Genomic DNA, 24992 nt, shown 5'->3' with positions numbered 1-24992 from the left:
CAGGATAAAATAATATTGCTGGCCATTAACACATGTATTCAGCGGCTGCTGTCAGGCCCTACTGTCTATCACATGGCCTTCTAAAGCAGCGATTCCCAGTCTTCTAAACTTGGGATAATCTTCAGGAAAGAGCAAGTGACCATATACCTGCAATCTCACTACTCAGCAAGCTAACAAAGAGTCTTGTGTTTGAGGCCAGTCTGCACTACACAGTGAAATTCTGTATCCAAAAAGAATGGGGGGGGGGAGGAGGAAGGGAGGACCACAGTGGGAGCCCCTCTCCAGGGTTTCTGATTGTGGGGACATCTAGGCCCTGTATTTGTGATCACGCTGCCTGATACCCTGCTGTGTGAAACCTGTTGCCTTAAAGCTAGGATGAGCAAACATCCCTTATGGTGGTTAGGTAGTAAATATGTTTGGCTCTGTGGCCCATTTCCTCTCTGGTACAAGTGTTCAACTCTGCCACTGTAGTCACAGGAACCATGTCACTGACTGAGTGTGGCTGCATTCCAAGAATATTTTATTTCAAAAACAGGTGGTATATCTGTACCTCTCCCTCCCTCAAAAAAAAATGAGGTGCAGCTCTAGAAGTTAAGAAGTTAAGCTAAAAACCAGGCCTCATTCTGGGTAGACACCTGAAAATTTGCATAGTATGAATCAGGTGGTCAGATCCCAGCTCCAACATCTATGAGCCATGTAGCCCCGGGGAAGTCACCACCATCTCTGTAAAATGAGGGTAACAATATTATAACAAGGGACAAGGAGACATGCTCACCTTTATCACAGCTAGTGACACATCTGTGAGTGTTTGGCTTGCTGTCCTTTAAATTTTTTCTTCATGATTAAAACATTCCAGAATTTTCCAACCTATGCCTCTAAAAAGGATTCATAACCATTCATTTGGGATATATTCAGCTTGGGTTCTGGATTCCAAAGCCAACCAAAAGGAGACTCTTATAAAACCAAACTCACCTTTGGAATCTGTTAGACCTCTGGTGCCCAGGTGCCTTAGAAAGTCAAAAGCCTATCATGTCTTTCTTTGTGGCTCTTTGCATGTGAGCAACACTTGCCTCCAGGAGAGGCCCAGGCTTAATGGATCTTCATGGGACTCCCATCTCCTATTCCTCTGACACTTTGCCCCTCTGTACTCTCACGGTGTTTCATGAGGATGAGACCTGTGTGTTCACATAGAGTATGGCGTTAGTCTGCAGTTCAAACAGCACACAAAGATCCTTTTGCTCAACCCTCTCCATGAAGGAGCTGGGGGCTGAGTGTGGTGGTATGAATCTTTAGTCCCAACACTGAAGAGTTGAAAAGTACTGAGACAGGAGGATTGACAGTTCAAGGCCAGCCTGGACTACATGTGGAGGGGGAGAAGAGGAGGGTAAGGAGGACAATGAGGAAGGAGGAGAGGAGGAGGAGGAGGAGGAAGAAGAAGAAGCAGCAGCTAGAACCAGCAGCCAGAATTTTTTCTTCTCTGTCCCCTGCACACTCACCCTGCATTTGGACAGCCTTCTACTAGGGTGTTCTTCTAAGCAGTTTACAAAGGTTGGCTTGTTTTGTTATTACAACTACATAAATTAGGTGGTACTGACTTCCCAGTGCAGATGAGACAGAAAGAACAAGCCATTTATCCAAACTGATGCTTCTGAGATGTATCAAAATCCAGCCAGAGACTTTAGAATCCAGGCCCTTGACTCACTGTGTCATGCTGTATATTATTTCTATTTATCAATCTGTGAGCTGAAGAACAGGAACCCAGAACAGCTTTCTGCTTGCACCCTCACACTGTTTAGTCTGCTAGAGAGCAATGAGCCTGCAGCTATGCTTGGGGAAGGGCTGCCCCAGTGGCTTTCTGGTTGTCATCTAACCACTGACATTTCCCCCAGACAAATGCACAGAATCTTTGAAGAGAGTACACCATCCAGAGGCCCCGTCAATCTCAGGGTGCATCTGATTCCGCAGCCTATCAGGATTCTGGAAGACAAGAGATTTCCCAAAGAATCCAGATCCCAGGTCATTCAGTTCAGCTTCACAAGGATACCAGACACTTTATCTCTTCTGTGCCACAGCCCTACTAAGTGTGAGGGGTCAGGGACAATAATGGTTTAAAGCACCAACATGCCCCCTTCCAGACCTTGATGACGGTAAGCTTCAGGTGACAGCTTTCATGGAACCCTTGGCATTGGAGATGTACAAATTATACACTTTAAAGTGAGGGAGCATGAGTATATGCTGTGTTAAAAGACACACACACACACACATACACACACACACACACACACACATACACCACACTCCTCTGACTCTAGGGAACAATATACAGCCTGGAACTAGCCAAACTGTGCTATGAAAACAGGGCATGAGCTTGGCTTAACCAAAACCACAGCCCTTTCATACCTGAAATGAGTGTTCTTCTCCCTCCAGGACCCCAGGAGCAAGCACAAGTTCAAAATCCACACTTATGGAAGCCCGACCTTCTGTGACCACTGCGGGTCCCTGCTGTACGGACTTATCCACCAAGGCATGAAATGTGACAGTAAGTAAGTTTTCTTTTCCAGTGGATGGCCAGGATCTGCAGCTCGTGTCTGGGTTTGCTCAGTGCCAAGGTTCCAGAAACTACTCAACAGCAGGTCACCAACAGAAAATTGGTTCAGATAAAGACCAGGCTCAAAAAATGGTGACTTGCTCTCTCCTCCTGGTTCTGGTTTATTAAAACTACTTACTTATCTAACTTTGAGCACCCCCCAAAGTTATTTGGTTTATAAATGAAGTTGGGTACTGTCCCTTTTTCAGTGTGTGTTTGTATGTCTGTGACTGTGTGTCCGTGTGGTAGAAATCTTCAATCCCTGTAAAATGCAGGCTAGTCAAACCCCACAGAAGACTCCCCACCTCCAGATTCCACATTTGGTTGGCTTCAAAATAAGCTAAGCAACCATAGTCATTATCTTCCTATGTCTCTAATTAGTGGGTGGACTGTGGAAAAATCCAGCAGGCTTCTCCTTAAAACTGAAGCTAAAGTGAGCATGAAAACCAGGGTAGCATCCTGAGCTCACTCACCCTGCCCGTTGACAAACTGATGGAATCGGTAGCAATCTAGTTAGGTATAGCATCGCAGAGATCCACTGGCATAAGGACAGGATGCCGTTTCCCTCCTCCTCCTCCTCCTCCTCCTCCTCCTCCTCCTCCTCCTCCTCCTCCTCCTCCTCAGTCCTGTGTGCATCCTTATCCAATACCAAAAGGCAAGAAAAACTAGCCTCGGACACTTTCTACTTTGCTAATTCTCGAGTGACGAATTTGCCTGTGCTAGATGCTTGAATAAAAATGTATACTTTTAGGGCATGAAAAGGCAGCTACCAAGCCCGTATTAATAAGTGTTAGGAAAACACCAGCGTGTTCTCATTTATTCCTAAAGACTAGATTGACCACAAAGCTTTGTATCCTGCATGGAGAAAACACAGTGTTTTGCATAAGTTAGGGTATATGAACATTAGAGCTGTGGAGAGTCTCTCAGAGCCCAGGGTTTGTTCAGGGTACCCGGCTGTGCAGGCTAATGGCCTTATCATCCAGGCCAGCAGCTCCTGTGCTTCAAGAAACCTTCAGATTCCAAACACATCATTTTCAGTGTTTCTAAAAATGGTAATCCTAAGTACATTTGTAAATGTATTTTTTAGCAATTTTAAAACTTGGAGCAAGGCTGGAAAGATGGTCCAGTGGGTAAAGATGCTTGCAATCAAGCCTGACAACCTATAGTCAATCTCTGGAATCCCCATGATGATGGAAAAGAACAGATTCCTATAGATTGTCCACTGACCTTCACACACACACACACACACACACACACACACACACACACACACTAGCACACACTAGCACAATTAATAAGTGTAAAAAAATGGAGCAAAAATGAACACTCACGTGTGTGATATATACGTGTCAACCTTGACAGAGTTAGTAAGACTGAGAAGTTTATATTGCCAGCCCCACTCAGGAGGTGGAACTTGCCATCAAGTCCCCCCATCATATGCACTCCACTGAGAAGTTTGCTGGATGAGGACATGTGCTCTTCCTACTGTTCCCACTTGCATATTCTCTTCTGGATGAAGCAAGGATTCTGGGTGCTGTGTCATTTTAATGCAATGCAGAAACAGATAAATTGCCTGAGATGCTTTCTAGCCCATTTTCTGGGGCTGTAAAAAAAAAAAAATACCTGAAATGGGGTACTTTATGAAGAAGAGGGTTTCATTTTCATCTCAGAATTCTGGAGGCTGAGAGATCCAAGGACAGGCACCAGCATGTCGTGTAGGCCTTGTTGCTACATCAGAACATGGTGGGGGGCCTCTCATGGAAAACTAGACTGAGATGCTAGCTGAGATCTCTCTTCTACTTCTAAAGCCATAATGCCACCATGGGACTCCCTCTCAACCACACTCATAGCCGCATATACTACTGCTTACCTCCCAAAGGCCCCACCTACAATTGCCATTATTAGGAATTTTGGGGGTGAACTTCCCAGCACACAAATTTTGGGGGAGGCATTTCCACCATAGCAGACATTAATTAGCCTCGCAAACCACTCATTTAGGGTTTTGTGGCCTGGTTACCCTTGAATGTCTTTGTAATAAATTATCTGCATAAATCTGAATTTAGTAAATAAACTTTTGACAACAGCATCCATCTGGTTTTATATATTAGGATTCTGCTTTAGATTTCATTTGGAAAACGTGGTCTCTATCACTAAACAATCTTGAAAGCCACTGATCCAAGTCATTGCTTATGTTGTTTGTTTGTTTGTTTGTTTGTTTGTTTGTTTGTTTGTTTTTAGCTCTTTTTTCCTTGGTCTTTGGGGCATCTAGGGTCCCTCCTGTAAGGAGGAGAATGGGCTGATGGCATCAGAATCCCAACCCTACCTTAGCAGAGATGCAGCCATTCCTATACACAGCTTGTCTGTTGTCTGACTGTAGTCTGCACAGTTCTGTCTGGTGGGGAAAAGCTAGCCACCACTGTGTCATCAGCCCTGGGTTTGTAGGGTCAGAAATGGGATCCGATGGTGCAAATGAGCTTCCCAAGATAAAAAGCCAGTTCCTAGTAGAGCCAAAACCAGAGCGCACCCCGGTGTGTGTTCAGCACACACACACCCTCCATGTTACCCACAGTCCTTCTGAGGCCCTGGCATTATCACCCTTAAATTTCACTTGTGCCCAGGTACCTGAAGATAGCTAGGGCTTGGTTAACCCAACTGACAAAAATAGCTCAAATTCTCAGGGGTCTTCTTGGCTAAGCGGGGCCTACACAGCGTCTTGAACAGGGAGCTTTGTGAACAGAAGCCGAAGGGAATCCACATCTGTGAAACCACTGCTTATCTTTTTTCTTGTGTTATTATCCAGTTTTCAGTATTTAATTATAGCAAATAGGTCTTTTTTATGACTTTTTCAAAAAACAAAAGAAATATTACCGTGTTGGGATTAAGCACTGAGAAGGAAAGGGGTAGTCTGGCCCTGCCTTGAATATTGCAGGTTCTTGTTAACATCCCAGGGAGTGTGGGTGAGGAGTCTAGGAAGCCCGAGGTAGGAAGAGGGCGGAGTCAGCACACCTACACAGCCTTGTGTTTGTAGTCAGCCCTGGGGTTCCTTCTCAGGGTTTCTTTGGTTCACAGAAATAAGACTGATCTTTTTATATCCTCGCCTACATAATGTCAGCATAAGGAATGGCTTATGCCAGGCATGTATTTGTTTTACTTGGATTAATATTTAAATATTTGAAGACAGGTTTAAAATATCAAACATCAGTTCCTTTTTTTTTTTTAGGGCAACATACCTACACCTTTTCAAAAATACCAAGTTATTTGATGGAAAGAAATTTTTTTAGTTTAATTTTTTTTTTTTTAATTTCCTATTCTCAGCCCACAGATTGCTACTTTCTTGGTGGCCAGCTCAGAAAGGCAGAAGGAATTCTCTGACAAAAAAAAAAGTATCCTCTGTAATAAATTTGCATGCTGAATACCCATGTGTATATAAACTATTAAGTAGTTAGTCTGAGCTCTGTTCACATTTACCTGTGTAGATTTTGTTAACTATTTAAAAAAGTCACAGAAGAACAACATGGGTTCTTTTGCTGTGTAGAGTCTGAATAAAGATAAGATGGATATTTTAAGGTTATTGTCACTCACAGAAGGAAGCCTGTGCGGGAAGGGACATCTGCTAACAGTTCATATCACAGGAAACATTATAGCAAGTTATCACATTAGAGGAGAACCATTGCCACTTCTACTCAGATACCAAAACATGGAGGCAGTGATGTGAGCCCATATGGGCAGCCTCACCCTTGGCTTTTTTGATTCACAGCCTGCGACATGAATGTTCACAAGCAGTGCGTGATCAACGTCCCTAGCCTCTGTGGAATGGATCATACAGAAAAGAGGGGGAGGATTTATCTGAAGGCCGAGGTCACTGATGAGAAGCTCCATGTCACAGGTAAGGCATCGTCCAGGAGATTCGTTGCCACGTTTACCACTAATTAATACATCCTATGAGAATGCTCTATACACAAGGATTTCCAAATACTCAAATGTCATGTGAAGTCTAAACCAACCTGCAGACGTGGGTGTTCTGACAGCATGGTCACCATTTTCTTCCCACCATGCCTGGGACAGGACAGCCAACTGATCAAAATGCTAATGGTAAGACCAAAGCTGGGCCAGGGAGGACAGATAGGTGGAGGATCTCGATGCTCAGTGGCCTTGGGCAGTTATGACCTGAAAATCCATCTCAGAAAATACAGCCACTGAATGTCTCCCATGCTTTCTGTGTGTCAGGTATGATGTCAGGAACTTCATATATGATATTCACTCCTCTCTACACTTGATTATTAACCTCATTTTCCAGACAAGGAACAGGGAGTTGGAGAGCTTATAGCATTGCAGAATTAATAAGTGGGACACCAAAAGGAACGCCTTTGCCTCTAAACCCTCAGCCTCTAATTGTCATGCATCCTCAACCAATGGCCCAGCCACGGTGGAGATTTCTTCTCCATGGGCTGTAACACTCTTTACTATGTGTAGAAAGGCCTTGACATAGTCTGAATTTTCTTCTGGTTTTTCCAGACTCACTTTTAGTGCATCAATACTTTCAATAAAGTTATCCTGGTATCTTGGTGGCCTAGGACCTAGCCTATGACTTCAACATGTCCCAGGCTCTCTGTGCCATACCGGGGAATGAATCCGGGGCCTTGTGTTTGCCTGTCAAGTGGTTTACCACTGAGCTAAACCCCAACCCTCCATGTGGGTTTATGTTTTAACTCTCAGCAGTCAGCGCCTTGCTCTTGGGGAGTATGTGTAAACTCTTTCATTTCCACTCATCATTGTATCAGGAAGGGTTTTATATTTCCATTTGTATTTATGGCTTTGAAGCTATCATAAGTGTTGGAAAGACTGACTTTAATGGTATTTACCTATAAACATCAAAATACATGAGTAAAAAAAGACACAGGAAAGATCTGTTTAAGAAAAGAAGGAGCCGGGCGTTGGTGGCGCACGCCTTTAATCCCAGCACTCGGGAGGCAGAGCCAGGCGGATCTCTGTGAGTTCGAGGCCAGCCTCGGCTACCAAGTGAGCTCCAGGAAAGGCGCAAAGCTACACAGAGAAACCCTGTCTCGAAAAACCAAAAAAAAAAAAAAAGAAAGAAAGAAAAGAAAAGAAGGAAATGGAAAGAATTCAGAAAAAAAGCTTACTTTGGAAAAGTCTTTAGAGTTCAGAAAGGGATTTTTTGTTTGCTTGGTTGGTTTTATCTGTTTCTTTCTTTCTTTCTTTCTTTCTTTCTTTCTTTCTTTCTTTCTTTCCTTCTTTCTTTCCTTCTTTCTTTCCTTCTTTCTTTCCTTCTTTCTTTCCTTCTTTCCTTCCTTCTTTCCTTCCTTCTTTCCTTCTTTCTTTCCTTCTTTCTTTCTTTCCTTCTTTCTTTCTTTCTTTCTTTCTTTCTTTCTTTCTTTCTTTCTTTCTTTCTTTCTTTCTTTCTTTCTTTCTTTCTTTCTTTCTTTCTTTCTTTCTTTGAAAAATATGCATATTTTCCCCCAGAACTGTCCTCTCAAGTCAGAATGCAGGGAAGTTAAAGAATTTTGAGGTGTTGTTCTGGATATCTTCATGGAGGGTATTTTTAAGACAATAGCTTTCACCTAGACTTCCCTTCTATGGGGTCCATACTGTCACCAAAGCTGTCACTTTACCTAGGGGCAAGAGTTGTGAGTTTCTGTGCTAACTGCCACCTACTGCAGGAAAAGTCTTCTCTGATGAGGGTTGACCAATGCACTGATCTGTAAGAATAGCAGTATGTCATTAGGAGTCGCTGTATTGTTATGTATGTTTAGGAGAGTAATAGTAAGTATCTTCCTATGTATCCTCAAATCTATATGGCTTCAGATTCTTTTTTCTTTTTAAGATTTATTTATTTATTATATATACAGCATGTATGACTGCTGGCCAGAAGAGGGCACCAGATCTCATTACAGATGGTTGTGAGCCACCATGTGGTTGCTGGGAATTGAACTCAGGACCTCTGGAAGAATAGTCAGTGCTCTTAACCTCTGAGCCATCTCTCCAGCCCCTGCTTCAGATTCTTAATCTCATTGACAGTTTCAGGTATGGGTTCCATCTCACAGAGTGGGTCTTAAATCCAATAAAAATAAATAAATAAAAAGTAGGTGGTTCCTCCTATCAAATGTGTGCCTCTATTACACTGGTAGCTGTATCTTCTTGCCAGTCAGGTTATTGTAGTTTGCAACGTTTGCAGCTGGGTGAGACTGATAATTACCCTTCTCCTCTAGTAACACGCATAGTACCTTCTAGCACTATGCCCACTAGGTGGTAGGGGCGAAAGTTCCAGTTGAGTACCAGCTGGATTTCTCCATGTTCTATGACTTGACTGTGTGCTGTCTTCAGCAACAGAGTCTTACTACCAAATTCTGGAGGATAACCAAGAACATTGAAGTAGCTTGTAATCTTTGGGCAGGGTTGTGAGACCAATAACTCAAAAAGAGGTACTACAGGTTTTATTTGGTGGCATATGGTTTGCAGTTGTAGTTTTATACCCTCACCATAGGGAAACTCCATTTAAACTCCAGATAGATAGATAGATAGATAGATAGATAGATAGATAGATAGATAGATAGATAGATAGATATTTGTATTTTAGGAAGTTTCTACAGTATATAGGTTGCCATGAGACTTTTTCAAAAGGCCAGAAAGCTACTTTCTAAGTATTTTCTATGTCTAACTTAAACCTGTGAGGAAGTTTACTTTATGATCCTCACTTTATAGATGAAGAAATTGAAGCAAAAGGAAATGAAGTAGCTTGCTCCTGAAAATGGGTAGTTTAACTGCAGATGCTTTAATGGTGCTTTTATAGTACCAATAAGAATGGGAATCTATTTCTAAGGTAGTTCTTGGATATAGCTCAGTGGGAGATCACTTGCTGAGAATTCACGACTCCATAAAACCAAAACAAAGTAAATTAAGATTCAGTTATTTATGTAAAGGAAATCCAACCCTAAATTCAGAAAGTAAAACTCAAGGAAATAACTAATTAGTAATAATATCTTGGAAAATTGTCTTATTATTTTAACAATACTAGAGAGCAAACCTAGAACCTTGCACATGCTAGGCAAGCACATCCTACGATCTTGGGTCTTTCGAGACAAGATTTCACTATGTAGCCCAGGCTGGCCTCCAACTGTCTTCCTGCTTCTGCCTCCTAAGTGCAGGTGTGCAGGTGTGTGCTACCACATCCAGTTAGAGTGTTGGACAGTCTCAAAAAGAAGACATCCAGCTCACATTTGTATTCCAAAGTATCTTGGAGAATGCCAAGGAAAGCAGTCTTTCCAGGGACAGGTGCTCTATCCTGTCACCACCTGTCTCTGCGTCCTCCTTGCTGCATGGTTCAGGTGGCAGTTTGTCCTGAGGAAACCTGGGGACAACAGCAGCTACCCCTCCTTTAGGGCCTGGATGTACCTAGCCTTTCTTGGCACTGTGTATTTTATGTCCCTTGTCTTGCTGACTCCTCCGGTGCTCTCTCATCAAGGAGGTAACCATTCTTACCCTCAGCTTCGAGGTGAGTCGGGGTGTGGAGAGGAGAGAAGAAAATTGCCCTAAGCCACAGAGAGGAAGGTAATGGACTTGGCCAGACCCCAGCTCTTCCTTTCAACACCTAGGCTCTGACCCTCCCTGAGTTTCTCTTATTGAATAGACTCTCCTTTGGAACAAACAATGAGCCCACGAATAGTTTCCAAACTTGCATTCAGCACTCCAGGAGGCTCTTGAAAATCCACACATGGGACTTAAAACCAGGGAGAAAAGGGTACCACGTGGAGGGATTAAAGAGCAAGCCAAATCCAAGTGTCATTAACTGCCAAATTATGTGGCCCCAAAATAGCACACTACAGGGAAAGTGCTCAGGATGTGGAGGGCACTGTGAAAGAAAAGACCCGGTGAAAGAGACTGCTGTGAGTGTTTGAAAGGTGGAGGGAAGAGCACTCCCAGGGAGGGGTTAAATAGGTTGTGGGAATTAACGTGGCTTTAATGAGAAGGCAAATATGAGCAATAAACCACAATGAACAGAGCTTAGGGTCCAAATGCAAGTGATTTCTTAGAAAATGCATTTAAACTGAACACCCTCCCCCCCCCCCCAGCAGCTGTGTTAATTGCTAGATTAGCTCAGTCCCCATTTCACCTGTGTGGAATTGCTCAGGTTGAAAATAATTTCCAAAGTAACTTAGGAGCTCCCAGTGGGAGCTCTGCTTTGGGATGGAAATCACCCTTTGGAAATCAGAGGGGAGTTCAATCTCTACATTGGTGCGGCATTTGTGGGAATGACCTCCTCTTCCTTGGTATATTTTTATATTGTTGCCTCAGGGCAGTGGTGCTGAATAGTATCAGAAGAGTGCCCTCCCCCAAACCCCCAGAGATTTTAAAAGGTTTCCTACATTCTTGTATCACTTTTTTTATTTGGTATGGAATGATAAAAGAAATTCCTCGTGAGAAGCAATTTTCAGTTTAGTGTTTTAAGTAAATGAGGGAGAAGTACCACCTGCTTCCTGGCAGTTACAGGAACAAGTCTCTCCCACAGACATATTATTCTGAGAAAGAGTGTAATTTTCTCATATACTTTAGTTTGTTAATGTAGCATGGAGATTGATGTTCTAACCTGAGTTCTCATGGGGTGGGAGACGGGATACCTCTCTCCTGGACTGTGGCTCCTTGTGACACATGGACCTCCCCTTCTGAACTTCCTCTTGGGCTTTAAGAAGCTCACTGTTCAGGGCCGGGGTCTCTCTTTCTGGGTCCCAGACTGGCCACCATGTTGTGTCATTAAAAGAGCATTCCCTCTGTGTGCTCTTCCCCCTCCCTGTAGCGTATTTAATACAGAATTCAAGCAATGAGGCCTAGCTCCCTGGAATACTCCAGTTCTTTGAGCATCTATTGTGTGACTTTTCCTGGAGAGTTGTAGACCATGTCTATCCACCCCAGACAGCACCAATGACAGATCTAAAGAGCCTTTCTAACCGAGTCCATCTTGGTGGACCAGTGAGTTTATTTGGGCTTACTTACAGGACTGTGGATAACCCCAAAGAGCTGCACCACAGAGATGCCTCACCCCAGTAAAATTGAAAGCCTTCTAAAAGCTGCAAAGATAAAATCCTTGCTTTGGTTAAATTTCCTCCCATGGCGCCTCCAGAAACCAGGTGCATTTGGGCATTGCAATTTTTTTGAAGTCCCAGATAAGATCACATAGTCAGTTTCCAGAGGGGAATACAAGAGAGAGAGAGTGGCTTCCTTGAGCATTTGGATTGTAGGATGGAAAGTCTCACCTCCCCTTTGAACATCCTGAATCCTAATAACTCCGCCTCCAAGATGGAGGTTTTTAATCTCCAAGGAAATTGGAACACAGCAAAGTGGCAGCTTCATATGGTGAGTGACAGAAGAGCCATGAGGACAGGAAGGATGGCTGTCTAGGCAGAGGTGCAGAACATGTCCAAGAAGTACAGTGTCATAGAGGATTTCAAAAGAGAAGTGGACATTTCTCTCCATTGTCAGAGAATTGGGGATATAACCCTCGCAGTCCTTAGGAGCCATGTAGTGGAGGTTTGGGGTTCAATTCTCCTTTAGTGGGAGGCAGTTGTGTGTTGAACACACAGAGCACATGTCTTCTCACCCAGTGTTCACAGTAACCACGAACTTGCTGTCTCTGCTGGTGATGGAGCACAGGAATAGCCTGTCGTTTACTGGGATGCTCCTTCACTGTAGGCAGGCAGTTGTAGATTGGTCAGTGGGATGCCATCAGGGAGAAGGTGAAAGAAACTGCTTTGTTTAAGGGCAAAGTTGTTAGCTGGGGGTCATCTCTGTTAAACATAGTATTGCCTGTGGAGTTTGGAGCCAGATTGGGAAGACAGACGGTGGCAGCTGAGGAATCAGGTCCTTTGGGTTGGCATAGAGTAGGGATGCCAGCCAGGAGCCACTTACCCTCAGATGCACCCTGACCATCCCATCCATTGCTAGTGATGCTGCATTTGCTTTCCGGGTGGAGGTGTCATCAGTAGACCCCTCCACTCCAAAGGCATCTTTCTTGTTTGTACTCGGTACTAGATATTTAAATACTTGAAGGCTTCAGCAGTCTTCCACCAAGTAGAGTTGGTATCCATGGTTACACCAATAGCTGGAAAATGGTCATGTTCTAACTCTGTAATTCCTCATCTCCATCACGTGCTAATCTTCTGAATGAACAGCTTCCATTTCCTTCTCCCTACATTGTGCTGGGGTGTTGGCTTGGGCTCATAAGTCATTTTTTACTGTCTTTTTCTATGCTCAAATTGTCCCAAGTTTCAGCAGTGGGAGTTTCTTCCAGCTGGTCCCAATGTATTTTTGATGTAATCCCCCTGTGTACTGTTATTTCTCTTGGGTACTTCCTTTCTTTTTGGAATACAAAAGCTCACCTGGTACCTCAGTCATTTCTTCATGGAAGTTTGTTTTGTTGTTGTTGTTGCTGCTGCTGCTGCTGCTGCTGTTGATGTATTGTGTTTGCACATTTTAAAGTAAGAAAAAGTACTTAGAATCCAAGATCTGGTTGCTGAGAGTGCTCAGTACTCCTGGGGCATACTCCTTTCAGTGTAAAGGTGAGGGCTGTTTGAATGACTCCACCCTACTGCTTTCCAACTCTGATACCTCCTTCCTACAGCTTGTATTCCTACTCTCTGTGCCCTCAATAGGCTCCCAAGGCGTCAGTGTGCATGTGCTGTTTCCCTGTCCTCCAAAGGTACAGCAGAATTTCAGAGCGGTTATGCCAAAACCTCCATGAAGAGCAAACCTGAATAAAGGTCAAGATTTGATTGCAGTGGTTTTGAGGATACACAGCCAGAATATTGTTGTTTGATAAATGTGTTTGCTGTGGAGTTTCAGTAGCAATTACATACATGTTGCCCTACTCAGGTGAGCAAATTCAAGGACTTGGTAGGAGATGCCATAACAGAATGCTATCACCTGAATGGCCTATACAGCAGACATCTATTTCTCATAGTTTTGGAACAAGTCCAAGATCAAAGCACCAGCATATCTGGTCAGGACCCTCATCCTGTTTTTTTTTTTTTTTTTTTTTTTTACAAATGGCCATCTTCTTATGTCTCTACATGACAAAGACCAAACATGCTTTCTCACTCTTTATAAGGGCACTAGCCCCACCACAAGCCCTCCACCCTCATCTCCTCATTACTTTCCAAAGGCCCCACACTCTAATGCCATCACATTGGGACTGGGGTTTCAATAGTGAATTCAAGGGAAGAGGGAGACAAACATCAGCTCACAACACTCAGCCTCCCTACAAGTGGCCCAAACTGGAAGACGTTCTTCCTGGTAGGATGGCCTAAGAAATGCATAGCATCACTCAAGGTTCTGGCCAAGACCTTGTTATTTCAGTCAGGGGAAATGGGAGTGAATGAATTCAGATATTGAGACATTCTGCATGATAACTGACCTGGAGTTTTCAAAATCTACCAATTTCATGAAAAACAAAAACAGTCAAGGGGACTGTTCTTGATTAAAGGAGGCTAATGGGACATGGCCACCAAATGCAATGTTTACCAAGCAAAATTCCAAACAGCTATAAAGGGCATTGAAGACCATTGGGGAATGTGCAGTAATGTTTTTGTATCAGTGTAAAGTTACTAAGGGAGTTGTGAAATAGCTTGGGGATCATTTTTCTGACATATGTAGTATCCAAATGGTTCAATAAAAACACCACCACACACAGGGTCTGAGGAGACAGCTCAATTGTTAAGGGAATGGCTGTACTGGCATGAGGACTTGAGTTTGATCCCTAGCACAGATATAAAAATGCCTAGCACAGTGGCCCATACTTGTAACCCAAGTGTTGGTGAGACAGAGACAGGAGAACCGATAGGGCTCTGCAGGTGAGCTAGTCTGACCTACCTAGAGAGGTCTAGACCAATGAGACACCCTGCCTCAAAGGTGATGGGTAACATTCTTGAGGATAATACCCAGGGTTGTCCTGGCTGCTGGTTTACACACACACACACACACACACACACACACACACACACACACATTGCATTTAAAAACAAATAGAAGAGAGAGCACTATGTAGACGAAGGCACATGAAATAGAATGGTATTAATGATAATTGGTGAATGTAAATAAAGGGTGTGTAGGTATCCATTGTACTGTTCTTGCAACTTCACTGTTAGAAATTGGTTCCAATTTTTCAAACCAAGCCCAAATTTCCAAAAGGCCAGGTTGCATTATGTATGTCTGGAGCCTTGTTCAGGCCAACTGGGTATTAAGTGTCCTCTGTAGGGAGCACTGTCAGCTGGAGGGAAACCCTGGGGTTCAACAGCATCTGATCACCCAGGCAGTGCAGCTCCCTGTCTGGGTTCTTGTGCTCCACTGAGCCTCATGCCCCTGCCGACGGCCCCCAGTGCCCTTCCTTCCAGTGGAAAGCAAGCAAAAGAAGCATAGTCAGAGGCCCTGAAGCCTTGTTTGTGAACAATTCTGACGTGACCCTTTGCCTCCGCTAATGTCGCGAGTCACTGAGCATTTCTCAGAGCCACCTGGGGCTGGCTGCATGGGCCTTGTCATCATCATGTGCCCTGCCAGACTACAGCATCCTGCCTCCTTCCATGGATAGAAAGGCCCAGCATTTGGAAGCCGCCTGTGTCCGGGGACTGTGTGCTTTATGCCTATTTTCCAAATTACCTGAGTAGAGAAGGAAGAAGGCAAGCTTAGCTAGCTACGGAGACCTGCTTGGGCTTGTGTAGCGTGTGTAATGAGTAGAGAGGGCTCGGTGTTGGCAGAACCACATCTAGACGCCTCCCTCAATCTACATCGAGGGCTTGGAGCGTGGCTGAGTGGGATGGTGACATTCTACCCTCTCCTTGGGTTTCAGTCTCAGCCCCCTGGGAGTCTTTTGACTCTAGCAAAGCCTCCAGATCGGTGCTGATCTCTGTACTATTGTTTCAAGCAGTCTTCTCTCTTGAAAGATGACATTGACAAGCCTTACGACCCTTGCCTATATGAGGAATGGACTTTATTCAACTGTGCTTGAAAGCTGCTGGAGAAGAGTCCTTGTAACAGGTAGCAGCTATTCTGGACCAAATGTACTTTCTCTAGGACATGGGTCATAGAAGTTTTGCCAGCCCATCAACATTCACCACTTCTGCCTGTAGAGGTGGGTTGCGTTACTTTTCCATGTGACATTACATAGTAACAGGATTCTACCATTTATAGATCAGGAAATAAGGATGAGAAGAAGTCCACTGTCTATCCCAAGCCCATGTGGTAAGAGTACCCAGGACAGATCATGTGCTAATTCACAAATACTTCTTGGTTTTTTAATGTTAGTATTACAGCCTCCCACTTCCCTCCTGGAGTTAGTAGCTGACGTTACCCCGCAGTGACCCCGAGGTTCCCGAGATCATAGCTGTGCTCTTAGCACCATTGTGGGTGTGGGTCTGTCATCATTCCCCACAGCCTCCACTTACCAGGATTTAGGTAATGACTTGGAATAAAAATGTCAGTGGGGAATCTGGCCAAGGTTGTCCCTGAACAACAGTGAAGAATTAAAATGGACATAAAAAGGTGGAGACAAACTCCCCTTCAGGACATGCTGACAGAGTGGGAGCTGGCTGTACATGCCCTTCCTCACCTCAGCTAGGCCGGCTTCTTACTGCCCTGGTTCTTTCCTGCTCTCACATTCTTAGACTTCGAAGGAACCATCCCTAGCCGTCACCTCCCTCAAGTTCACTGTGCCTAACAAGCAGGTGCATCCTTTTGCAAAAGGAAACAAGAGCCTGCCTCTGAGCTAAAATACACGCAGCAGCAGCATGCGCGTACTGGAAGTACTCCTGCAGGTTGTCCGGTCAAATGCAGGTGCTTCCAGGTCACAGCTGGCATGATTTCAGTGAGTCTGCATCCTCTGTCTTCCTTGGCTCGGCATATCAGTGTTCTAGCTCCACGCAACCCCTCGGGCAGCTGGCATCCACCCACCTCCCTGGTTTCATCTTTCATTGCTACCCCGACCCCTTCCATGGTGTTTCTTCGTCGCCGTGGCTTGTCTAAAGTAGGTCACTTTCTGTATGTGCCCTTCCTGTTCTTTGCAACGAAATACAGTTCAGTTTCCCTTTACCAGATCATAAAAACCCTTTGAAGTTAGAGTGTCTCACCTCCTGTTACCAGCTGGAGCGTCCAGTCAGTGCTTAATGTATGCTTACTGAGATTGATGACGATGATGACAGTAGTGAAGATGATGCAGGCGCAGCATACAAAAATGGATCCAGGCTTGAGCCATGTTCCTAATATCCTGAATCCAAGAGACTCTTCCCATTTTAGTTCACCATCTGGATTCAGTTAGAATGCCCTGTTTTCGCCTAACTCATAAAGCCGCATGACTTTTGGAACCTTTGAGAGATGTGTACATCAGCCCACAAAAGAGTTGCCTCCTTGAGAAGAGAGTTGTCATTATTTACATCCTGACTCGGGTGCCTTGCCCTGACTTATCGGTGGCACAGCTAAATGTCAACTGTGTACTAACTATCGGTGTGCCCTCCTACGGGTTGTTATTCACGCTGGTTCTCTTTGCCACGGTTTGAACATAGCTTTCCATGCTGGGTGCTTAGTCACTGGGTGCCCGTGGGTGGCAGCAGATTCCGGAGAGGGGCAAAGGGCTGCCAGAGTCGCTCCCTTCCTGCAGCACTTGTCTTTGTCTGAAAGTACTCCGGCCCCACAGACAAGTGACAAGGCTCCTGTCTTCCTGTCTCAAATGATCTCTGGCCCCCAGATTATTTATAGGGGGCTCAGTCGTCATCTCCTTTGGCTTTGGTGACCCCTGCCACTTGGAAGTAGACTTCGAATGTGTCCCTGGGAGGTGGGACGCGAATTACATCTGGGGCCTTCTTCAAGATTACCCCATTAGCACACAGAGGCACTGACATTGATGGAGCAGGCCATCCTTGTGCGGGATTTTAATTGCTTCTAATTATAGGATTATCATTGAAGCACAAGATTAATTACCATGAAATTATTGCAGGGAACTTGATCTCCTAGAAAGTCAACACACTGGCCAAGCAAGGCCTCCCTTAGAAGCTTGCCAACACTGTCTTTCTAATCACTTCCCCTGAAACTTCCTTTAACTATTTGATGGGGAGTGATTGTAGGGGATGGAGATAAGGGAGAAATAAATAACATGAATGGCCCAAAGAAAACTGGAACAGGATTTAGAAATCATTAGATTCAACAATGGAATGTCCCAGAATAAATGCAGATTATCATTGATCTGTTGATCTATGCCGTCTTCAAGGGCCGTCCAACCAAAAGCTCGGACAAGCAGATTCTATCTGTGGCCCTCTCCAGCACTAATTGCTCCTCCCCATTAAGACCGTCCTTTCCTGTGCTTTATAAAGGCTCCTCCAATTAGCATGTGTTCACGCTATTATTGGCAGCAGACTGGCAAGGAAACATCAGGCAGTGTTCATCTCAGCTTCTAGGCATTTCCACTTGGAAAGATACAGATTTCCAGAAGGGAAAAAAAAATAAATAAATACAAGATAAGTTCTTTAGCTCCTGGGGTGGTTCTAAAATATCCTGGTTTAAAGAGAGTGGGCTGTAGCCAGCTGCAGGAAGCCTCGCCGCATGGCACCCCCACAGGGCCTTTCTAACTCCCATTTTCCTTTGTAATCAATGCAAGGTTTGTGGTTAATTAAAGACAGTCAGGGTCCCCTTTCAAACCCAGGCAGGCATTTTCCCCCTAGAATAATGAAGAAAGAACAGAAGAAGACAAACTTCTTATAAAAGTTTTCAAGGTGAGGGTGATGGATCTGGGGGTCACCTGAGGGGGAGTGTCATTCACCAGCTGAGACCCCACAGGAAGCAGAGGCTCTGTCAGGCATGCTTAGTTCACGGCACACACTCAGCAGGGAGGTAGCCATAGGAAAGCCTGTGCCTGCCAAAGCCTTCCAGTGGAGCTTGAATAAGATGGGTGCAGGGTACGGGTACGTGGGACTGTATTTCCCTAGTATATGTCGCTGCTGTCACCTGGGTGATTGGTTATGGGAGACACTGGTATGGGCAACCAGCCGACCAAAGAGCAGAAGGGACAGTACATGTGTTAGCAGTTGTTAAATAAACAGCTCTGTCCAGGCTCATCACTTCCTAATATCCAACTACTTGGGATAACCCTAAAACCTATTTCAACACCCTTAGCCCCCAAATCACAGGGGGCCTTAGACCCCAGAATTTCTGGATCCTGGAAGATGTTAGTATACATTTTTTTAAAAAAAATCTTCCACATACTTTAGATGACTAATGTTCTATGAGGCAAGCGTGCAGGGAGCTGTGCCTGAGTGATGATGGGAGTGTCCTGCTTTAGATAGTGTTGTGGCATTGCCTTTGGGGTCAGATAAATTGGTAATGACTCCCAAAACATCCCTAAGTGCTACTGAACAAATACCAAAGGTCATTACTCTATTCATTTTTGTGTATGTATGTGACTGTGCACATGTGTCTGATTGCCCGTGAGGGCAGGTATTTGTGTGGCAAGAGATAGTGCCAGGTGAGATCCTCAAGTGAGGTCCACCTTGGTTTTTGAGATGTATCTTTCACTGGCCGGGAGCTTGCCAAGTAAACTCGGCTGACTGGCCAGCACGCCTCAGGGAGGGGTTCTCCTGTCTCAGCCTCCCCAGCCCTGGCATTGCAAACAGGACGAGTGTAATCCCAATATATTTGGCTTTTTCACAGGGGGGGTGGGGCTGGGACTCAGCTCATGCTTACACAACTTTTTACATTTTACAAACTGAGCTTTCTCCTCGGCCCCTTATTACTCTATTAGCAGAGTGTCACTTAGTCATGTGAACTCCTTTAGTCTGACAGACTGAAGTGTTCATGGACACTTTAACCCTTTGAATCTCCACTCATTCATTGTATAACTATAACTACAGTGGAACTCCAACCACAACAAGGAAAATCTTGTCCTGGATTTCGTCTGCTTTCCCATGCCCACAGAAAAGACGTAGGAACACACTGGCCAATTGCTTTCAAACTTGGAAGCATCCTGCAGAAGAAGAGCAGGTATAGAGTACAGCAAGCGTGTCACCCTCAGAGTTTGCCTATCTGTGAGCCTTGGTCCCATTGCATCGCCTCCCTGTTTCCTCATCCTCATCTACAAAGTTGTAGAGCGACACCAGAACTACATGAATCCTGAGGTTCCTGTTAGTACTAGCATTTTGTCGCTATGATAATTATCATCTTGGAAAGAAAGAGCTAGCCATCAGTGCCAGTCAGTGCCATCTTAAGGAGATAGCAAGCAAATTGGAGATGCTATGACTTCTGCTACCAGGATGCAGGCAAGGCTTGTGGTCCAGTGTTTTTCAAATGAGTTTGAACAGCGAGTACCTTGTGTGGGAATGCTGAGGGTCTGGGAAGGTGTCTGGAGCCAGAGGCAGGCTTAGTTACTTTTCTCATAGTTGTGAACAAATACCTGACAAAGAGCAACCTACAAAAAGAAAGTCTCCCTCATTCTGTCTGACAGTTCAGAAGACTGCCATCCATGCTGAGAGGGGAAGGCAGGGCAGAGAGAGGGGGTTGGCCCATTCAGGGGCCCAGGCACAGAGACCAGGGAATGCGGTGCTCTGCTGGCCTTCTAAGTTTACCAATGCGTCTTCCCTGGAAATGATGCTCAGACACACCCAGAGGTGGGCTTCATTAATGCCCTAGGTGTCTCTTAATCCAAACAAGTTGATAATTGCTATTTAAAGGCTTCTGTGCAGCAGAGGGCAGGGAAGGCAGTTCACAGAGTGAAGGCAGCCTTCATTCTGACACTTCAGACACAGAGTAAAGAATGGGAGGAAATCTTGGCTCACTATACATCTGACAACAGATTAATATCTAGAAGATACAAAGAACTGAAAGAACTAAACAATGCAAAATCAAATGAGTCAATAAGCAGGCTAATGAGACAGACAGTTCTCAAAAGATGGGAAACAAATGGCCAATAAATAGCAAATAAACATGTTCAATTTCCCCAGCTACCAGGGAAATGCAAATGAAAACTGCATTTGAGAGTTCATCTTATCCCAGTCAGATGAGCAGCATTAGGAAAACAACTCACAGATGCTGGTGAGGGTGGGGACAACAGAAACCCTGCTGGAGGGAGCAGAACCTAGGGTAGCCACTATGGAAAATCAGCATGGAGACACCCCCAAAAACTCCATCTTCCATATGACCCACCTGCATCACCCCTCCAGGTCAATACATCATGGAGCTGTTTGCACGACAGTGTTTACTGCATTGTTCTCAACAGCTAAGTTATTAAACTAACCTCAGGGTCCAGTAGCAGAGGAATTGACCAAGTGCAGTATATATGCAAAATGGAATTTTTTCCAGCCTTAAAGAATGACATGATTTCATGTGTAGGAAAATGGATGCAACTGGAGGCGATCTAATTAAGTAGATTAAGCTGGTTTCAGAAAGAAAAGTATTACTAGTTATCTCTCATTTATGGTTTCTAGATTTTATGTAGATAGATGAAATCATGTTTGTAGGTATGAAATGAATACAAAAGTAAACCTTCCTGATGGGCAGTCATGGCTCATGCCTTTAATCCCAGCACTCAGGAGGCAGAGCCAGGGGGATCTCTGTGAGTTCAAGACCAGCCTGGTCTACAGAGTGAGAAACAGGACAGGCACCAAAAGTACACGAAGAAACTCTGTCTCAAAAAACAAACAAACAAACAAATGGATGAATAAGCAAACCTTCCTAAGGAGATTAATGGGAAGTGAGGGGACTGAGAAAAGGCAGGGCTATGCCGTGAGTAAGATCAACATATACACTTGGACAAAGACTTAAAAACAAATTTAGAAAAAGAAAACTGAAATAGGACATCACACATTCCTTTCTACATTTTGCTGTTTGTCCATCCCAGCACATACACACACATGCAGGCATGCACACCCCCCACGTAACCAGTCAGGCTTCTTCAATTACAGAAAACACAGCCTGGATTGTATATCTTGGCCCTTCAGCTCCACCTCTGGTACTATGTTGGGCACAAGTCTGTAGGCTCTGGGGAATTGGCGCGTTGATTCTATCTGGGCTCTCAACGTCTCTGTACATGTTGACTGTGACCCAAAGGGGGAAGAAGAGACCGGACAGGAGAGAGAGCATTCTCCTGAATTCAAAAGGGAAAAATGCTAAACAAACAAGCCAATGTGTAAAGGGCGACTCCCAGAAAATGTACCCAGGCTGGACAGGAAGTTGCTCGGGGAGCCAGGTTCTTGCCATCCATGTGGGCCCCGTTCCCTTCACCGCGTCACACACCTCGACAGTGTCTGACATTGTGCACAAAAAGTTGGATGTGACTCCTTTGTTCCTACTGAACAAGCAGACCTGCTCCTGGCCTGGCTCGTTTCCAGAAACAGCCAAGGAGAAAGCAAATTTTGATTTGGCAACTTTTGTCCAGCTCAGCTGCCCACTTGCTAATTACCCCTCTTATCCGGAATCCATAAAACAGCGCCCCCAGTTAAGTCTGAGTGTTGTAGGAGAGGTTCCGGGGATGAGGTGCCTGCAGGAAGCAGAGGCCTTTAAATGGAGTCCCAGGCAGAGTGTGGACCGAGGAGGAGCTGGCTGACTGGAGCCAGGCACTGGGCAAAGCTCTCTCCACCGGGGTTTTGAGCGTTGACTTTCAGCCACCCTCCCCCAGGGGCAGCTTTGCCCGTGGGCTGTGTGGCCTGCTTGGCAGCCCCGTACCTCTCAACCCCAGAACTTTGCTTTCACGGGAATTCCAGCTGCGAGAACGAACTAGTTGGCAACCAGCTAACAATGCCTCTGAGTCCTTAGCCTCTGTCCCCAGGAAAGCCAGTCTACATGACTTCCATTCAGCAAGGGAAAGAAAAGCAAGGTCCATTTTGTCTGTGAATCACTGGCACAAGGCCCTCCCATGGTTAAGAAAATGGTGTGTCTCCCGCATGGATTGAAAGCTGTGGGCATGACAGGCGAGGGTCGGGGCTGCTCTCCAGCCTCTCAACTCTGGAGCACAGAGGTCGCCTGTGCCTACTTTTAAGTACATGGGAGTCTGTATTCTGTACATGGCCCCTCGCTATGGATACCAGAGCCCTGGCTGTTGGCTTGTTTGATTTTTCTCCCTGTTTGGCAGTGATTATTTCAGCACATGGGAGATCATAAGCAGCCTGAGAAATTGAGGTTTTGGGGAAATTGCCCCCTTGGTCATTTCCGTGGACTGGGAAGCTAGCTAAGTTGGTAAAGTGTCCCCTGTGCAAGGACGAGGACCTGAGTTCAGATCTCCAGCACCCACGTAGAAAATCAGATGTGGTGTCACACACCTGTAATCCCAGTGGGAGGGACCAGAGAAACAAGAGGGTCTCTAGGGCTTCCTGGCCAGCCAGCATAGCCAGTTGGTGAGCTCTGCATCCAGTGAGAGACTCTGTCTCAAAAAATAAGATAGAGAGCAACAGAAGAAGGTACCTGATGTTCACTTCTGACCCCTACATCGGTATATACAGGTGAGTGCATGCATAGAAACACACACAGTCGTACCTCTGAACTTCTCGACCTCTAAACATTTCCCTTCCTTCTCAGTATTATCTTTAATTAGGGTCGATGTATGTGGCTGCCTTGCAGTTGTCTAAGGCATTGACAGATAAGCCCTGTCAGGGAGGGAGATCATGAAGGTAGGAAGAATGTCCTGGATTTTTTTTTTCTAACTGTGACTGAAGCAATAGAGCTTTGCCAGGGAAAACCTCTTAGCCCTGACGTCGCCTGTTTAACTAACATTTATGTCCAGCTGTGTAGTCACAGATTAAGGATGGCTGTGGAGAACAGGTACAAACACTTATTCTGCCTCTTTCTCCAAAGACCATGGTATGCCAGAGAGGAAATGGCTTCTTGCACCCACAAATTCCCTGTAACTCCTCACAGGGTATCCCTCAGATCGCTACCTGTAAGCAGCCTTGCTCGGGAAGTTATTGGTGCTATAGTTGCAGCCATGGGGAGGGCAGTTGGGTATTTCTGCACACCAGTGTGCACAAGAGGCCCTTGCTAGTGGATTGTTCTAGGAATAGCACCTGAAGCTCAGGCAGAGCATTTCTAGTAAGGGTACCCAGCAAAGGCCATCAGAAGTGGAATTCCTGGGACAAGCCAGCAAGCAGAGACACCTGCTTGTCACAAGCCTGAGTGGGGAAAACATTGCCCTCAGTGGCCTTTACCTTTAAGCAGTCAGCCTCTTCAGGTTGGGGCTGGGGCAGAACCAATAAGCATTTTGTCTTTGTCTGCCACGCCGCATCGAATGCTTATGATTTTATTAGCAACTGCTGGGAGCCAGGGCTGATTTAATTTAATTTAATCTCCTAGGTTATTTCAGTTTGGCATAGTCTATTTTAAGCACAGATGAAGGGGAAGTAATCAGACCAGGGGGCAGATGTGGATGCGGGAGAGGGTTTCCGCTCCCTGGATGGTTACTCCAGCTCAAACCAACTTGATCTAGAGGAAAGAACTCCACGGAGAGAGGCAGGTCAGCCAACCAAGTTCTTGAGCTATGTCTCAGTGTGGTCACCCTCATCCTCTATCAGCTTTGGGGTATATTGTAGGGATGCTAATCATGCAGCTGGGAGCTTAAGTCTTTTTAAAGCCACCTTCTCTTCTCCTAAAGCACTGACCGTCATGGTAGCATTCTGGTGTTGGATTATGGTGGTATGCATTCACTCTTCCTCTCTGCAGTGTTTTACTGGTCTGGGATTGGAAGTACGGGAGGTAGGATTCTCCCCAGCTTTTGGTGGGTGTTGCCTGAGTGACAGTGTTGTTCAGAGCTTCCTATAGTGAGACTGAGGGCCCCAGAGTCACCAGAGTCTTGAGGCCTGGAAATACCATCCCAGCCTCAGCCCAAGAGCCGAATCCCAAAGCCACCCATCACTCCCTGTCCCCAGGAAGGGCCAAAATGCTGAGCATCTAGTTTAGTCCTAGTAGTGGTCAAAAACAGAGTCAATCTGTGGTCCAGTTGGAGACAGAATCCTAAGGCACTAGGAATGCCTGGCTGTGGTGGAGGGTAGGTAAGGGGCTATACCAGTGAAAATTTGCCAAACAGGGCTGACACCACTGGAGACCATCTCATTGTGGACAAGGGTGTCATCCAGTTTTATATACCAGCTCCTGAGGGGGAAAGTTGTATTCCCATTTTTACCACATACCCAAAGCCTCACGACTGTGGAATCCCTAAGCTTACAATGGTATCCAGTACCTGCTAAGTGTACAGGGTGTATCCGCATGATGCTGGGAGTTTCCTCAAATGATGTTGATAATATTAAAGACAAAGTTAAGAGTGATATATATATATTTATATATATATAAATTGTGGCAGGAAGTATGTCTAATTTCTTTTTTCTTTTTGCATAATTTCACTTAATACTTAAGAGGTCCTGTTGGACCTGAGACACTTATT

The 24992-nt window shown here is 45.1% G+C and overlaps 1 protein-coding gene across 2 annotated transcripts in view; it reads left to right on the top strand.

Moving 5' to 3' along the window:
• Prkca (protein kinase C alpha) overlaps positions 1 to 24992 on the top strand; it is a 400362-nt gene that overhangs the window by 275781 nt on the left and 99589 nt on the right. For both annotated transcript variants that reach the window (XM_015994108.3, XM_076543615.1), the window contains exons 4-5: positions 2428 to 2539; positions 6345 to 6473. In XM_015994108.3, the coding sequence (XP_015849594.1) occupies positions 2428 to 2539; positions 6345 to 6473 (241 nt within the window). The remainder of the gene's footprint in view (positions 1 to 2427; positions 2540 to 6344; positions 6474 to 24992) is intronic.

This window comes from Peromyscus maniculatus, chromosome 8 (genome assembly GCF_049852395.1).
Source record: "Peromyscus maniculatus bairdii isolate BWxNUB_F1_BW_parent chromosome 8, HU_Pman_BW_mat_3.1, whole genome shotgun sequence".
NCBI lineage: Eukaryota > Metazoa > Chordata > Mammalia > Rodentia > Cricetidae > Peromyscus > Peromyscus maniculatus.
Note: the sequence above shows the minus strand (reverse complement) of the source record. Positions and strands in the feature narration are given on the sequence as shown.